The 18,964-nt window shown below is 40.5% G+C and overlaps 1 protein-coding gene across 15 annotated transcripts in view; it reads left to right on the top strand.

Moving 5' to 3' along the window:
- The window catches only part of TACC2 (transforming acidic coiled-coil containing protein 2), a 308,555-nt gene that overhangs the window by 161,585 nt on the left and 128,006 nt on the right, over positions 1-18,964 (top strand). For 14 of the 15 annotated variants that reach the window (XM_069099132.1, XM_069099136.1, XM_069099131.1 and 11 more), the window contains one exon: positions 7,039-7,173. The exons of the other annotated variant lie outside the window; for it this stretch is intronic. In XM_069099132.1, the coding sequence (XP_068955233.1) occupies positions 7,039-7,173 (135 nt within the window). The remainder of the gene's footprint in view (positions 1-7,038; positions 7,174-18,964) is intronic. 15 annotated transcript variants of the gene reach the window in all.

Here is an 18,964-nt window from a genome sequence, read left to right on the forward strand (position 1 = left end):
AACTGGTAAACACTTTTCTTCAATCAATCATTTAGAATTCTAAAATGTCAGAAATAGAAGGGACCTTAAATATCTTTTCTAGCCCAGTATTTTACAGAGACAGAAATTGAGGCCCTGAGAAAGGAAGGGAGTGGCCCAAAGGTATACAACTATCTGTCAGCAGTGTCATAACTCTACTAAAATACTGGGGTTTTCAACTTCAATACCCATTTTTTTAGATTTTAGGAAGTACCATACTCCTGGGAATGAGTCAGTCAGCCCAAAGAGGTGATGCTGCTTCCGGAAAATTCCAATAGCACTTCCTGCAACTGAGCTTTGCATGAGAGCCAATAGATCATTACAAACTTCCTTAGCCTGGAGATGTGAAGACAATCAAAGTTTTGTACATTTTTTTTGCTCTAAATTTTATATGTATAAGGATATGCATATATCAATAGCTATCTCTGTCTCTATCTGCATACATATACAAACATATATGTACTCCCATAGTAAATTTGTAGGCATCCAGTGGTATGTTTACATTCCTGCATCCACACATACATTTCTGTAGATAGCTACAATGGGGAGAATTAGCTGTACAGAAAAGGAAAAGCCTTACTCACCATCCTGAAGACAAATGATGCTGTACTCCGAGTTTGCAAGACAGGATCACAAAGGCATGTTCCCTTTTCAGGCTTATGAAATGCCACCAGCCTAAGGCAGAGTTGGGAAGTCAGCATATTTCTCTGATGTGCTGAAGCCTGGCTTTGCCTTGCTTCTGTCTTTCTTTTTTTTTTTATTTCCTACTTTCTCTCGTCTCTAAACATTTATCGAGAGCCTCCCATGTGAAAGTTACTATGCTTTCTGCTGTGAGAGATAGGGAAACAGGATACACACACACACAATAATGTAATAACACATGTATATACATGCATATATTTATACATGCATATATACACACATACAGATAGATATATTGACAGATAGATAGTCTTTGACTTCTAAGAGTTAATGCTTTACTGTGAGACAAGACACATAAAGGTAATCAACAATAGAAGACAGTATATAGCTAACAAGTGAGAAGTACATATACTATGTCCTGAAAGTGGTATAGTATTTAGAATATTGGATCTGAAGTTAGGAAGACCTGAGTTCAAACATAGCCTTAGACAATCAATAATTATGTGAACCTGGGCAAGTCACTTAAGATCTACATGTCTGTTTTATAATAGGTCAAACGTGCCAACCAGGGTTTTTTTGTAAGGGTAAAATGAGATATTTGTAAAGTGCTTTGCAAATCTTAAAATGCTATATAAATTCTAATTACTGTTGTTATTGGAAGATTTCAGAGGAGTAAAGACCACTCTTATAAGCTAGGGTGGCTGGGGAAGGATTCACATAGCAGGTTGAGTTAATCTTTGAAAGGTGAGTAGGGTGATATGGCTACAAAGAAAATAATTATCCTTGTCTGTCTTATGCTAGACATAATTTCTGAGGCTTTCCCTTCATATTCAGTACTCTCGAAATCCAAACTTGCTTTTCAGCAAGGATTCAGTATTAGTCATTTGTGCCTTAGGGATAATTTAAGCCATTGGTTGATTTCTTCCCAGAGTATAGGCGCTTACATTTTGTTCTCTTGTTAGAGAATGAAAGCATTTCCCACTGTTGAAGAAATTTCAGAAATCAGTGAACAAGCCAGGGAGCTGGGTGTTGGGCTGGATGGTCCAGAGTTTTTCTTCAACCCTTTGAAACCATATCCAAGTCCTTATTTTTCCTGGGGCCTGCCCTACTGAATTATGCACATTTTAAAGAGAATACACTGAACTTTGAGGGATAAGCATCACTGGTTTGTGGTCCTAATTAGTTTTGCCTGATTCAGACATTTTAAATATTAGATTTCTGTGTTCTGGTTGTCCATGCCCCCTCTTTCTGGACAAATCTCCAGTTCTAGAACTTTCTCCCAGGCTTCCTCTTAGGATTTTCCATTAAGTCTTCTTCAACCCTTAGAGATGGGGTGGGGTGGGGTGGGGTGGGAAGGGAAGGGGTAGAATCTATGGTAAACTCTAGCCTTGTCCCCAGTGGCCCTTACTTTTAAAAGGCTGCATATCAGTAGGGGAAGGGCCCTTAGTCTGATGACTAGAAGTTCAATCCAGATAAACCCTAACAAATCCCTGACGTTTGTGTCATGCTTAATGACAGCTAGGTGGCTCAGTGGACAGTGGATAGTGACACTTAATATGTGCCAGGTTCTCTGCTAAGTACTTTTTAATTATCTCATTTGATCCTTACAACAACCCTGGGAAGTAGGTGCTATTATTACCCCCATTTTACAGATGAAGAAACTGAGGCAAGCAGGGGTTAAGTGACTTGCCCAAGGTCACATAGCTAGTAAATGTCTGAGACATCAGCCATGTTGGAAGGGGACTTGCCAAGTGATACTGCATATACCTGGGAACCATGGGTCACCTGAGGCTTAATTGATTCCTGCTAACCACCTGCAGTACCAGTTGACCAGACTTGTTACATGAGTGCCGTGATCAGGTCACTGAAGACCAATTGGACCACATTTAAGTTATCCTCATCTGCTCCTTACTGGTTAGAAGCTGCCCTGGTCAGGTGCATTTGTCGAGACTGTAGGTGTTTAAAACACCAGCCAAGAACGTATGAACGCCACATTGCCCTTACCCTGGAGGATCTTATAGTACAGTGGGGGATGGAAGTGTTTAAATATCTAGAAAACAAGATCAGTCTGGGTTACTTTTCTCTTGACAGGTGTCTCCCTGGTTTTTTGGGGGGGCGATGTTTTTTTGTTGTTGTTTGTGTTTTATTTCAATTTACCTTTTTGAGGTTTGGTTATAATCCTGGTATGTTGAGTCACTCTGCTTTTCTGTATTTTATTGAGCGTGACAATTATTAGTTAGTGCTGGGGGAAGAAGGAGATGGACGGGTGGGAGGTAGGGAGGAGAGAAGAATGGGGATTTGCTGTTCTTCGCTGTTGAGTGATTTCTTTGGACCCATTGAGCTAATGCAATGCAGACCAGAACAGGGAAGGTGTGGCTATGACTTCCATGGATAAAAAGATGGAAGGGTGCAGAGATAGCTGTGAGGCTAGGAGGCCAGGATGCCCTTTGGGAGACTCTGGTGACTCATCCAGGCCTCACAGCATCTCCTAAGGTAGGAAGCCTAGCAGAGGAGAGAACCAGAGTGAAAAATTCAAAGTAATGTGTTATAACTCCATGTGGTATAAGATTTTATGGTTGTTACTTGGTATGGTTGAACCAGGGGATTTACATCCTTTACTTGGCTGGTGTGGACTTCTCTCCCCACTTCACATCTGAGCCTTCAGGAGCCTCTACAACCTTATGGATACTTTATCAGGTTGTCTTTAGTGGAACTGCCCATGAGTTAATCATGCATTTCCCCCTAGTGTTTGCAGGGCACACATTTCTTGTTACTTGTTTTTCCATCTTGATATTTATGTGGACTTTCTCTCTTGACCTGTCACTGCTTTCTAAAATGGAATCAGGTCTTTTACTTTGATGGAGTGCACCTTTAACCAAAGGAAACATAGCAAAATTGGAATTCTTAGAGCCTGAGCAAGTGGAATCAGACCATATTTACTCAGAATGACAGTTGGGGCAAAGGGAGCAAGGGAGATAAGTCCTGTCTGAGTCAGTGAGGCATCAGACTGATACTTTGCTCTTAAAAGCATGACATTTGATTACTTTTAAGTATGTGCAATAACAGAAACCAGGGTTCTAGCTTTAATCCCTAGAGGTCTACAATAGAGGTCCTCTCTAGTTGTCCTGATGTATATCTCACCACTGGACCCAGATGGCTTAGGAGGAGAGAGTGAGACTGATGATTTTGCACAGCCCTGCCTCACTTAAATCCAATTCATGTGTGAGTCACGGAATCACTCTCCTGATGTCATTGTTGACAATACAACAACAACAATAATAACAAAGTTTGTGAATAGATAAGTGAAAATAGCTCGTGGTTAGTAAGTCGTTAACTTGATACACTAAGGATTTGTGATTTCATCAGTGTGTACTTAGGGACTTTAATAGTGGAGGCAGACCACAACCTTTCTTTGACTTAGGAGATAAATCCTAGGGGTTGGCCTAAGGCAGTAAAAGGTTAAGTGATTGGTCCAGAGTCAAATTGTAGTAAGTGTCTGTCATAAGTGGGATTTGAACTCATGTCTTTCTGATTCTCAGCTCAGCATTCTATTTACTAATTCATCCTTCCTGCTCCCAGTTTATCCTTTATTTAACCCCCCCCACCGCCATTTAGCTATTTTATTAACTTTTTACCTAACTTTTCCCCTCTCCAAAGTACATGCCAGCCCACCCAACCTCCGTGTGTTTACAAAAGCCAAATATGGGAGGTTTGGTGGGTGTGGAGGTACACCAGACCTGTTTCTGTCAGTGGTGGTAGAGAACTCTTGGTGAGCTCTCCTTTCCCTGCCAACACAGAGGGGGGTACCTTCTCCATAAATTAAAGTTTCTGAAAGATGTCAAAGTTATGGGGTGCAGGGGATGGGAGATGAGAAATTAAGTGACTAGCCCAGGGTCACTGAGCCAGCCTGCCTTGGAGGTAGCAGCTGAACCAAGGACTTCCTGATTCTGAGGCCAGCTCTCCATGCATTGCTAACATACCTGCTCTGGGGACTGATTTATTCATGTTTCATTTTATTCCAAACACACTTCTCACATTTTATCTTTTATGAAAAGTATTTTTGTTTAAAGAACTCTGCTTCCTCCCCCCCCCTCCCCCTGCTCGGTTTTTGGAGTATGAACCATGGTCTCTAGTTTTTCCTATACCTTTCTGGTGTTCTACAAGTCAGCAGAAAAGGGCCTGGGACTGGGAACCAGGAGACCTTGGATCTAGGTTTTTACCAACTAACTCTGTAGCCTTAAGGAAAAACATTTAACCGTAGCATCTCAGACCAGCTGGGAGGGACCTTTAAGATTATATAGTCCAGCCTCATTTTGCTGATGAGGAAATTGCTAAAGACTACATAATTGGTTTAAGTTCCTGGGCCTCGGTTTCTCATCTATAAAATAACAAGATTGTACTTGACTGAACCCTGGAAAATCTGCAAGTGCTGCTTCTTTTAGGCTAGTCCTTTAAATCCTAGAAAGCCAACACAAGCTGATTTTTGAAAGAATGTGAAGAAGCAGAATATTCTTTAAATAAAAATGTTGCGACCCTTAACTATTCACTGTTTGGAAATGACCAGCAGGTGCAGAAACCTAGGAGAAGGCAGAGGAATTCATTCCTTGCAAGAAAGGCTGTGAAATCTCAATCACTGGGTCTTTTTGGGTAGTGACCTAGCAGCTGGATTTCAGACTTCAACTGCTGAGTCATATCATTTTAGCCCATGGACCCACTATAGAGCCTGCAGCTTCTCCTGCTCCCTTTCCTCTTCCCCAGCTCGTTTGGACAGCTGGAGTGAGGTTCAGAAAGCCAATTCCTTCCTGGCCCACTCAGCTTCAAATGTCCACAGTTTTGTCTCTGTACAGACATAGTATTCTTGTTTTTGCTGAATTGGGGAAATTAAAACTGATTTTGAGTCGCCAAACAGGGCTTTTACTCTTTTGACTTTTGAGGGCATGTTTCTGCGTTGCTGGATCATGTTATTTATTCCTCACTCTTCTCTCCCTTCCCCCTGCTAAACCAAGAGCCTTTCTAAAAAACTTCATGTGCATGAGAAGTCCCTTCTGATCACTACCTGAACACTTAGCAGTTACGATGTCTGTCCAGTAGAGGACACTCTTTCACTAAAACATCCTCTTACTATCACTACTGAGCATCCCCAAAGACATTTCCATTCTCTATGCTTTGTGGTAATCCTGCCAGAGAAAGGGACAGCTGTCCTAGGAGTGCAGCGGTGTACTTCATTAGTGTCTCGTGACCTAGTCTTTTCTAGGAGACACCTAGAGTTATCATCTCTCTCTCCAAATTTCTCATAGCTCCTTTTTTATGTATAGAATCTGAGTTGCAAGTGTTGGCAGAGTCCATTTGGCTAGTCTCTACCTGTATTTGGAACATAGATCCCCATTACACATCCCAGACAAATGGTTATCCAGTCTTTGGATGAAAATCTTCAGTCAGAGGGACTCACGACCTCCCTGTGGCCTGCCCATGTCACTTTGGAAAGCTCTGATTTCTCTGTCTCTTATCTTGTAGTTGGTTTTTTACGTTTCTTCCCCCTCCATTTCCTTAAATTGTAAGATCCTTGAGAATTAGATTGTATTTTTATCCTCAGAAATGAGCACAGTGTCTCATCTCTAATAGGAACCTAATAAATGTTTGTTAAATTGAATTGAATTCATAGTTTTTGTAGTTCTTATTTCACTGTGCAGACTATTGAGTTGTACTTAAATAATACCAATAAATTATAGTCTTTTTAATACCTGAACTGCTTAAGTGAAAGAAATGTCAAGTCAGATTTTGGTTTATTTTTTATTTTTTGCCTTTTGGAGGGCAATTGGGATTAAGTAACTTGCCCAGGGTTACACAGCTAGTTTTTTTGTGTGGATATTGAGTGTCTGAGGCCGGAACTGAACTCTGGTCCTCCAGATTCTGGGGCTGATGCTTTACTCACTGCGCCACCTAGTCACCCCCAGATTTTGGTTTATTGTAACAAGAGAGAAAGTACACTGTAGTCATAGCATAACACTGGTCCATAGGATCATGGATTTATGACTAGAAGGATCCTTAGAATTCATCAATTTCATGTCCTCCATTTTAAAAATAAGAAAACTGAGGTATAGTTGAGTTAAGGGACTTGACCAGGTTCACACAGCTAGTAAAGTGACTGAGGCAGTATTTAAACTCAGGTCTTTCTGACTATCCACCACCATCTAGTTGTTTCTGAAGTTGCATTTTCTACTGCTCAAAAATAAGGGTTCCAGGGAATAGCATAACAGTATTGTTTCTTTAAATAGTCTTTTGTGGGGAGGGCAGGGGTAGAGTTTGGTAAAGTTTTATGAATATGGCCGCTAAGGAACAAGATTTCCATTCAAAATAATTCTTCCGTTGTTTACATAGGACCTTGAGGGCAATAGCAACCTGTGAGAACATTGTTCCTGCATCCTCTGAGGACTTACATTTGGCTCCTGCCCCAGCCAATGATGCAGAATTACCAGCTTCTCAAAGCCAAGATCTGAAGAAGGACTTAAAAAGGTATTTTGCCAAGTGTGTCTGGGAGCAGGCCTTTCGGCAGAACTTCACATAACTGAGGATAAAAAGAGGCTAAAGCAGAAATTCTGCTTTCCTTTTTACCAAATCAAGGCACATCTCTGTGACCCTGGGTCTCAGGCAGTGGTTTCTCTGGATGTGATTCTTATTGTGGCAAACACAGTCCCAGGCTTCATCTGTTTTGGCTTGGAATGTGTGATAATTGGATTTTGCTCTCTGAGTTCTATTTTCATAGAGAGTACAAATGAATAGTAGAAAGAAGAATAAAATCCACCATTTATAGGAAAATGATCATTTGTTGCATTGTAATCTTGGAATAGATTTCATTTTCCTGTTACATCCCTCAGTATGCCCTGTACATATCTGACACTCAACAAATATTTCTTTTTTTTTTTAATAAAGCAATTGGGGTTAAGTAACTTGCTCAAGGTTACGTGGTGTAGCAGCAAGCACCCCAGCGTCCCTAGGGTGGCTGCCAACACAGGTTCTTGGATCTGCTTTGATAAAGGAAAGCAACTCAAAGGGGTTAACAAGCTTACTTTAATCAGTCAAACATATATCATTTACCTAGTTCAGTGGAAAAAGGTCAGCGCCCCAAACTTCAGAATATACAGACAGAATTATCAAGACAGAGAAACAGATCAAGTAGACAGATTTCCAAACTGTCCAACCATTACATCTATGCCAAATCAACATCTGGGTTTTTCAAAAGGGGGGGGGGCCTCTCAACAACGGCTTCCTAAAGTCTCATCTGATCAAATCACAGAACACTTCTCAAAGTGAGCCCTCAAAACAAAGCTACACATCAGGGTTTATATAGCCTTCTCCTGGCTCAGAAAATGTAACAACCTTATTGACTCACTGGCCAATCAAAAAGTATCTACTGAAAAACAAGCCTCCCATCCCAGGCTCCAGGTGCACTTTAGCCTAAGAGCAGGGAAGATCTTAAAAATTTACATTCCCATTACACATGGCCAGTTATTTCTGGGTGTGGTGCTAAGCATCTGAGCCCAGATTCAGTCCCCTAGGTCATCCCAACACTGGGGCCAGTGCTCTTACTCGATGAGTCACCTGGCCGCCCCTTCAACAAATAATTCTTGAAATGAATAGAATATGCTAATCATGAATCATTCTTTGTATTCTTCAAAGCAAGGTCCTAAAAGGAGCTCTGCTAGGGAACTCTTTATTAGCCTAGTTTCAAGTTCAAATTTAAATCAGCATTTATTGAGTGCCCACTATGTAAATAATATTAAGCTAGGTAGGGGCGGCCAGGTGGTGCAATGAGTAAGAGCTCCAGCCCCAGAGCCGGGAGACCCAGGATCGGTTCCGGCCTCAGATACTTAACACCCACACGAAATAACTGGCTGTGTAACATTGAGCAAGTTGCTTAACTCCAATTGCTTTATTAAAAAAAAATATCAAGCTAGGTGTGAGTGGTTACAGAGAATTCCCAGTCCTTGTTCCTAAAGAGATTATAATCTAGCTGAGAATAGACACATGAAAGAGTAAATAACCATGTGGGTACAAAAATATAAGAGATGTCACAAGGCAGCATTTGGTAAGTGTCCTGTGAGTGGTACAGAAGATGAATGCTCTAGAGAGTCAGAAGTCATTGTGGGATGGCCTTTAGGGAGGAAATGGAACTTGAGTGAGGCCTTGAAGGATGGGTGAGGTTTGCATTGTTAGAGAGGAGTGGAGGACATTTCATAGGGGGAAAGCAATGTGAACAGAGGTCCTGAGGCAGGAATGTGCACAGGGTGTTGTAGAAAAATTAATAGGTTAGTTTACTTTGTATTTGATTCATCAGGATTATGTATTAATTGAATAGATATTGGCTACCAATAAGCTATAGTTTGTATTACTTACCAGTTCAGGTACTCTGATTTAATGAGCTTTTAGTATATAGTTCAGAGTAGAGTGATACATCAGGAGAGGACTGTTCATCTCTTTGCTCAAGGATTAGACTTGTTCTTGTTTAATTTGAGAGGACAGAACGAGAAACAATGAGTTCAAAAGACAGAAGCAGATCTAGGCACTTATAGGGAGCAACTGAACAATTAGAGCTCTCCAGAAGTGAAATGGGACCTCTTGGAAGGCAGTGGGTTCCCTACCACTTGAACTCTTTGAGGGTAGCTTGGATATCACTTATTAGGCACTTCATGGAAGGGATTTCTGGTCAAGTATGGACTACAACTGGATAGCCTTCCAATTCAAAGATCTTGTGCTGACTTTTGTACCCTAGAGTCTAAATTTTGGTAAATCATATAGTTTTTGGGAAGCTGGTAACAAGTTAGATTGGGTTCAGTGCTGGATCAAAAGGAGATACTTGTAGGTCAGTCAACAAAAGAAGTCTACTCAGCCAGAATGGGAGGATACCCAACAAGGATATTCACTGAGGACACCTTCATTGAGCCAAATGAGTGAAGCTCCCTTGCCTAGTTTGCCCATCATTTTCTACCAGCCAAGCATCAGACAGCTCTTGGAGTTCTCCCTTTTGCTTTGCATGTAAGCAGTGAAAAAGTGAGGTCAATGACCAGCCAATCACATGTCAAGGATGGTCTCGATACCTTTTAAGGAAAAACTAATGGGTATTGGGTTGGCAGGTGCGGGGAAGATGATTTAATAAATTGCTCCCACCACAAGTGTTAAAACTTGTAAATCTTCGATCACAGTATAAGAGAATATCAGAGTTGGTTAGGAACTCAGAGCTTACCAGGTATAACCCCCTAATTTTATAGATCAGGAAACTTGAAGCCTTCATTTACTTGCTATTGGCATAAGACTTCTTAAAGATACTGCAGTAGCCTGAGTAACCCACCTAATTTAGGTGCCATGGTGACAGAAACCAGGGCTTCCCATGTCCTAAAACTAGTGCAGTTCCAGTGTTCTGGTTGTGCTTGTGTTACTATCTCTGGATTCTAGCCTGCCATGTTGTTACCATCTGCAGTGTCGTAGTGGCAACTTTCAGCCATCCGAGGCTCTAATCCTTAACTTTTTTTCAAAATGGACCTTTTATTTTTACCTTCTTCTGAAGTTGGCTTTTTTTGTTTGTTTCCCTGTGAAGAGGTAACTTCATTTCACTGAAATATGCATTATTCACCAGGGCTGGAAGGAAGGCTATGGACTGCATTGATCATTTTTGATCTTGATGATTCATTCTTGGTCAGTTCGAGTTTCAAGCCAGTGTTTGCCCCTTTAGGGTATAGCAGTTTTCTCTCAACTCATCTGTATAAGGGCTGCTGAAGTCTATTTATTTCCTTTCCCTCCTTTGGGAGGATAAAGGCACATATCCTGCCTTCCCAAGCTCAGAAAGAATCTCTATACAGAATCACCAGATGTTGTGGTCCCACAGCTATGCAGGGTGACTTCCTGCCACCAATGAGCCCATACATTCTAGTCAATCCAATATCTGCTGCAGAAATCATGACATCATTCCATATTTTGAGCTGAAATGTGGGCTTTTCGCCAGGAATTTTCACACTCCCACATTATGATTACTGATATTCATTAGGCCACGAGACTTATAAGTTTCACAAAAAACAGATCTGGCACAGGGGAGGTGGGGGAGTTAGATAACAAGGAGAAAGAGAGTTCAAGCCACCATACCTCCCAACCCTTCTGTCTCAAATGTGACTCAAGCCAAATCGTGTCCCAGGAGAAAGATAACTCACCTCTGGGAATGATTAACAGTTGAGCAACTCAAGGGACCAAGACATGTTGAAAAATGTATGATGGCCACTATATGGCTTAGTGCCATCATTCTATCATTTCTGCTCAGGAGGAAAGAAAAAATTAATTATGGCTAGACCCAAAAAATTGTCTTGACCTCTTGTAACAGAATGAAGTCAAACAAGAACATCTGGTGGAAAAAAGAAGGAAAAGGAGATCCAAAACCTTTTATTAGATAGAAAAGTCTTCCTTTTCTGGCACACTTGGTCCTACTGACAAAATGGCTAAAGAGTGTTAGAAAAGTCTGGCCATCTTCCTTTTCTGGCACACTTGATCCTTCTGACAAAATGGCTAAAGAGTTCTCACATGAGGGGAACAAAAGGAGCCAGTGACCCTTGAGTCAAAGAAACCTAGTAACAAATATTCTTGAGGCTCCTGGCTTGTGACCCCCACTTCTTTTTGCAGGTGAATTGGGGTCCAAAATATATTTCTTATGCAAAACTTAATGTTATAGCTTGAGAATTCAGAAACCCTTTAAACAAGGTAATCTATGTAAAGTTCATCGTAAACATAAAGTCCCATATGAGTGAAAGGTGTTATTATTGACAGAGCAAAAGCAGAGAAGCCAATCTGGCTTCTGGAAAAATAGCCCTAGAAGAAATAATAATATCAACAATAATTAGAAATGTTGACAAATTTTCACACACACACTTAATCATGTAAATGTGTTTATGGAAACTAATGGGTTTATGCTAAACAACTCAAGAACAGGTCATTTCTACAAGAAACTACAGAAGAATTATCCTGAAGTAGCCTGGACTTAATGAATAATGTAGATTATGGGAGGAAATGGTAGAAATTTTGCAGGATATTGCCGTTTTTGGCAAAATTTCACAATTGTAAAGTATCTAGCAAAACACAACCTGATGACCAGAATTATTCATCAGAAGCATGCTGTCTTTGATAAACTAACAAACAACACATCCCAGATTACAATCCTGTCCTCAAAAAATCTTTGAGAATTAAATAAATGAACATCATCACAGAAGAAATTGTTGTACACAGTCACCCCGACTGTGTACAATATGGATCAATAACCATTTGAGGATATTTTTCATAGATTCTAGTGTGCCAAATATATATAATTTCCAATTGACACAATTAAAAGCTTTCAAAATGGAGAGATATAGTGGAAGAAATCAAAGCCATGTGGGATCAGGATGAGATATATATCAACCCACCATTCTTCCTCATACAGAAGTCATCCTGAATATGTTTTCAGAAAGCCTACAGATGAGTTTAGATCCCAATACTTTGACTCAATTACAGAAAAAGTTCTTTTATCAACTAAGTAATAGATTAAATATTTAAATTAATATTAAATATTAATTAGTAATAATATTAATAAATATTAAATATTTCTATTTAAATGTAATAGGTCATCATCTTGTCTCTGGACCATTTCTATCTGAACCCCTTTGAAGAAGATAAGATGAATGAGATAATAATATAAGTAGATTCATGTTTCTATAGCACTTTACATGTTTTCAAAGTATTTTCCTCACAATAGACTTGTGAGGTAGGCAGGGAAAATATTATGCAGGAAATTAGGCAGGAAAATATTATAAAATCTCATTTTGCAGATAAATGGTCTCAGGAAGGTTTGGTAGATGCTGGGATTCAAGACTAAGCCTTCTGTATATGACTAACTGCTTGTGACCCCATTCTTAATGACCATATAAAATGTCTGTATTAGGAAGGTTTGAAATATTTGTTCATAGATCATGGAATGAGGAACTAAAAGGTCTAATCCGTGTCAGAATGTATTTACATAAATAATGTTTTAATCATTGTCTTAGTCTTATTCCAGCTGTTGTATGGCAGACAACTAATTAATACATTGTACAACATTACCATTTTAATGAGACAGAGAAAATGCTTTCCAAAGCTAGATTTCAGGGCTTCTTGTTGACTTAGAATATACTGATTTTCCTAAGGTTTTCCTAAGCAATGTTATCTAACAAAATGCCCTTTATTTTGTGGGAATAAATAACTTGGAGAAGGGGCAGCTAGGTGGCGCAGTGAGTAATGGCCCTGGAGTCAGTTGGATCGGAGTTCAGTTCTGGCCTCAGACACTTAACACCCACACAAAAAAACTAGCCGTGTAACCTTGGGCAAGTTACTTAACCCCAACTGCCCTCCAAAAAAAAAAAAAAATAACCTGCAGAAGTTATTGGTGTCAAAGAATTAAAGGATTTAGATAATTTGGTAATTCATTTTATAGATGAGGAAACTGAAGTCCAGATATTTTAGATAATTGATTTTATAGATGAGGAAGTTGAGGCCCAGAAAGGGAAAGGTTTAGGTAGTTAGTAGCTAAGTTAGGATTTGAAATCAAATCATCTGATGTTTGTCATTTAGTCAATGAGCATTTATTAAGAGCTTATTATGGGCAGCTGGGTGAGAGTGGATAGAACACTAAGCCTAGATTCAGGAAAACCTGATTCTTACTAGCTAGCTATGTGACCCCAGGAAAGTAATTTAACCCTGTTTGCCTCAGTTTCCTCATCTGTAAAATCAGCTACAGAAGGAAATGACAAATCTCTCCACTATCTTTGCCAAGAAAACTCCAAATGGGGTGATGAATTTTTAGATGTGACTGAACGACAACAATAAAAGCTTTTTTATGTGCCAGGCAATGTGCTAAGTTCCAGAGGTGGAAGGAAAAACACTCTCCTTAGCCATAAGGAGCCTATGCTGCCTTTATTTTCTAAGTGACTTGGAAAGTTCACCTTTCTGGGACGTTTTTTCCCCTTTAGTAAAATAAAAGGGCTGTACTAGATTCACTTCAAATTTAACTAAAATTATTTAGTTCATACAATGTGCAAGGAACTGATGAAACAAAGACAAATGAAGCAGTACCTGCCCTCGGAAAGCTTACATTCTTCTGGAGGAAGGGAATACAATAAGCAAACATATGAGTAATACAAAGTATTATAAAATCATGTCAGGAGGTCAGAGCACAGGAAGTGTCTTATGAGGAAGAAGCCCTTGAGTGATGCTTAGGAGGAAGCTAGAGATTTTGTGGGGCAGGGGTGAGGAAGGGCATTGCAGGTATGGGGGTGGGGACCACCTTTGCAAAGGCAAAAAAGTGGGAGGATGGAGTCATCTCAGCGATGTTCTTGAAGGTTTCTTCCAGACTGAATGTTCCATGATTCTTCTGGCCATGCAAATATTAATGGAACACTGGAACCAGGTGCTTGATTGTCATTCTGTGTGGACCATTTGTCCAGGGTATATCATCGTATTGGCATGGAAAGACCAAAATAATTAATAAGGAGTTAGAACCCTCAGATAAGTGAGAAGATGGTGAGAGAACATCTATCTGCCTTTAGTCTCTTTTACCTTAGAGGCCAAGAGCAGAAGGATATGATTGCTGAGCTCCACACTTGGCAAAAACCAACAAACCAAAAAGACCAAACTCAACGAAATAAACTGGTGCGGGATAGGAGAAATGCTGAAGGAGGAATGGAGACAGACAAAAATACTGTCCTCATTTTCTAAAAGACTGAAGAGGTGGAGATTTTCCAGCCACATAGGCAGTTGACCTTGACTTCTATTCCTAGCAGAATGCTAGCACTTGTTATTTAAAAAGTGGTTTGTGCACATTTAGAAAGAGATGTGCTGATCCCTGAGAGCCACAGGCCACATGAGGCCAAGCTAACCTCATTTCCTTTTCTGATAGGGTGATTAGATGGGGAGACAACTATAAGGATGCCACAAATATTGTCTACCTGAATTTCAGCAAGATGGCATGCTTATAAAAATTATAAACAACATGGAGTTGGGAGAGACAGCTAACATATTAGATGACAGAGCAAGGAGCTGGAATTCCTGATAGATTAGAATAATGGGCCAAGTTGAAAAAGCTGAAATCTGATAGGGATAAATGCAATTGAATTTTAAAAATCAGCTGTATAAATGGCCAGGGTGGGGATGAGGGGAACATTATTAGACAACAATTTGTATAAAAAAAGGGTCTCAAAGTTAGTGGAATGAAGGTTTAATATGAGGCAATAATTTAGCATGGTAACTTAGAAAGCTAATGGGATTGTGGACTACAGTAATTTTGGCAGATTGCCCATCCAGAATAAAAGACGTGCATCACAAGCAGAACTCTGCTCTGGCCAGATGTTTGCAGTACTTTTGTCTGCTTCTGGACATCCTCATTTCATTTGACAAAGCTAGAGCATGTCCAGAAGAAGGCATAACGATTGTGAGCAGACTAGAGGCCAGGCCATATAATAGTTGAAGGACCTGGGCTGTTTAGAATGGAGAAGAGAAACCTTGGAGGTGGGATCTGAGAGCCAAGCTCAGCTATTTGAAGGATGGTCATGTGGATGAGGACTTGATTTGATGGGCTTATGTGCTATGACAGGAGCACTGGATAGAAGGTACAAAGAGAGATTTGGGCACAGTAGAAAACTTTTCATACAGAGCTATCCAGGAATGTAAGAGGCAGCCCTAGGGGAGAGCTTCTGCCTCACCAAGTCGGGAACAATGTCTTTAATCAGAGGATGGTTGACTCTTTGTCCTGAATGTTACAGAGTGTTCTCAGGTGGTCTCTGAGGCTCTTTCTTCGGGTTCTGAGGTCTTTTCCAACTCTGAGATTCTGTGAGTTTCTGGTGTCTGTGGCAGGGCCCTAATTGGCAATTAACACATTTGTCTTTCTTGGGGCTGTTACATTTCATTGTGGATTTTTTTTTCACGTTTCTTTCCTTTTATTTTTTAAGGTCCTCACAATCATGCTGTTGAGTATCTGTCTGTCACATCAAGAAACCACTATAAACCTGTGGTTGAGATTTTATTTAACTCATGTTTAAAATGTTTTGTGGCAAGGAGAATATAATGAAATTAGGGGTGCAGACCACAGCCCACCCTTGCCTGCTCACCCCCTTCAGATTCATTCTATCCTCCTTGCAATGGAACTCTTCTTACTGGTCACTTCCTAGGAGCATAGAACTTGCAGGCCCCACCTTCTGAGGTGATTGGGAGGACAGTGAAGGGGATATGAATTGGGGAAGTATCTAGATTTTCCCAATGGTACCTGTACAGCTGTAGCTGTGGTTACCCCATAGTTATTACATTATATCTGCCCTGGGGTGGGGGCTGAAACCAAGCTCAGAAGGAGGGGGTTGGGAAGCTTCCAGAGCAGAAGGGTTAAAGTGGGGGGAGTGTTCAGGGGTATCACTAGGGGTAGTGGTATTGGAAACAAGTCTTGTATTTTTCTTTTGGTGCAAGCTATATTCTGACCCTCTTGGTTGATACATACCCTTGGGTTTAAGACATAGCTTGAGAACACTGATTTAGACCAATAGGCCATAGGAAACAAGGTGCCTGCCACCATAGGGTGGTGGTATACCTTAGTTAAAGGATCAGTACCCAAATGTGAAAACAGCCATTTCAATTATAAAAATAAAGTTATAAAGGGACAGCAAATATCTCTGGGTTCAATATGGTGTGAGTGTATAGGTGGGTGAGAGTCCTGGGGATGGGAAGTACCCATTCCTCTCAGTTTTTCTATATTTGGAGGGGAATAGAAGATGCTTATCCTGGATAACTTCTGATTTTCTTCCGAGACAGGTGTATTCCTTTGAATTCACAAGTTCGACTGAAGCTATTGAAAAGGGAGGATGATGTTAGAGCAAATTACTTATAAAATGAGTCAGATCTAAAAGTGACAAGGAAAACGAATCCTCAAAGTAAGGGGAGAAACAATACAAAGTTAATTTTAGATGAGCCTTCTGTGGATTCGACTGCAGAGGAACCAAAGGAGATGAGAGTCTGTCACCAGAATATTCCCCTTATGGGGTCACTCACCACAACATTAGCTGGTCAGAGGTATCTTTAGCAATCACATCAGTTTCCAGATGGGTGCAATTGATATCATCAAAGCAAGACATGAGCTAGTGGCTTGTGCTCTCAGGAGTATGAATATAAATGGAACAATTAGGAACTTCCCATCTCTGCTGGGACATTCTTATTCTTTAGTGGCATATTAGTTTACTCTGCTTGTGATTTGCCTTTTTTTTTCTGGTGACTGGGAATCATTGGATCATAGACTTAAAGCAAGGAAGGGATCTCAGAGGCCATCTTATCCAACTCTTTCATTTTACAGATGAGGAAACTGAGGCTCAGTGAGCTTAAATGACTTGCCTAAGGTCACAGAAGTGCTGTCAAAAGTGAGGTTTGAGCCCAGGCCTTCAGAATCCAGGGCCAGTACTTTCTCCTCTGTACCTCACTACCTCTTGTTCCAATATTCTCTCTTAAGTTATTATTTGATTAGAATATATTAGAGAAAAGTAAGTTTTTGCTCCTGTCTACCTGAAGATAGCATCAAACTGTGTACCTTTAGCCATCTCCAGTCATCCTAATCTATTACTTGCCATCAGACCCAGATGGCCCTGGAGTAAAAAGTGAGGCTGGTGATTTTGCACAGCCCTGCCTCACTTAAATCCAATTCATTTGCATGTCCTGGCATCACCTTCTTGATATCATGGTCCTCTTTGAGAAACAAAGGACAAACACCACCAACAAATGCACCCACCACTGAACTGACTAGGTGACTTCTGACTTCTTAGAGGCAGAAGATCTGGGTAAAGTTTTGGCTTCAGCACTTACCAGCTGTGTGACCCTGGGCAAGTCACTGCATATTTCTGAGCTTCGATTCCAGTGTCTGGTACAATAGAAAAGTTGTGGTGTCAAGATCCGGGTTTGACTTCTACCTCTGACACTACCTACCTATGTGACCTTAGGCAAAACAAAAAAGTGTGTGTGTGTGTGTGTGTGTGTGTGTGTGTGTGTGTGTTACTTACATTGTGATCCTCCCAGGGTTATTGCAAGGAAAGTACTTTGTGCATCTACAGTTGCCATTCAGACATAAGCTATTTTTAGTACAAGGACCCAGAATGGACCTAGCACGCGGAGAGGTCAAGGGATCTATTTGAGATAACAATGAGCTTAGAAAAAAAAAATCTTTGCAAGATAGAAACTTGGGACCAAGCCACTATTCTTTGTAGTCAGGGCAGATATTCTTGTATCAGTGTTTGGAGGCAAGCCAAGACTGAGTCTCTAACACAAGTGAGAAAAGGGAGGAGGGTGATGGGCTTTTAAGAAAAGAATAGAAAAGTTAGAAGGAAGTATGAGAGAAAAGTCTGTAGCTAGGGTTAAAAATTCCCTCTAGAGTCATGTAAAAGATCCCCAAATTATCTAACAAGCATCTTTCTCCTGGTTGAATTAATTCTGGCTCCTCTTGGGAATACTTAGTGAAATCTCTTGGATCATTAGCAGCTGGGGGTGTGGTTACAGGCATCAGCATGGAGACAACTAAGACTGTTGCACCCCAAGGCTGAAACAGGACCAGACCCTGATCTAAAGGAATTTTCCCACAAGAAGAAGCATCTTTGTAACAGCTGCAAGCAGACTTAGCTGAAGTCACTCTTTCCTTTGGACAGTTGCTCAGGGGCTGGTGGAAACTTCCTTCCTTGGTGGTATATATAGGTAGGATGTTTTCTGAATATGGAGATTGATTGGGTGTAGAGCATTTGAGCTGGTTCTGATTGGGGGAAACCTGGGTGTCCTAGAAACTGCTAGAAAGTTTTATAGGGAATCTTGCACTGAATTCTGGGGCTAGCAGGAGGACTGTAGCAATCTTATCTTCTAACCTTCCTGTTTTACAAAGGAGGACATTGAAGATGAGAGCTGAAGTTCAGCATGGTGTAGTCACAGAAAGGGCACTAAATGTGGAGTCTCAGGAAATCTGATGACTTTACAGATTATTACAGATGACTTTACTTATTTACTGTCTGGGTGATTTTGGTCAACTTCTTCAGCTTTGGGGACTTTAGCTTCCTCCTCTTCAAAATGTTGAGGTGGGAGATGGGGAGGCAATATGGTACAATGGTTAGAACATAGACTTTGGAGTTAGAGGACTTGGGTTAAATTCCTATCCTTTCTATCTGTCTATCTGTCTGTCTGTCTGTCTATCTATCTATCTATCTATCTATCTATCTATCTATCTATCTATCTATCTATCTATCTATCTATC

Source organism: Petaurus breviceps, unplaced genomic scaffold, assembly GCF_028583685.1.
Source record: "Petaurus breviceps papuanus isolate PSGF00001 unplaced genomic scaffold, PetGlider_PUasm1.0 37, whole genome shotgun sequence".
Classification (NCBI taxonomy): Eukaryota; Metazoa; Chordata; class Mammalia; order Diprotodontia; family Petauridae; genus Petaurus; species Petaurus breviceps.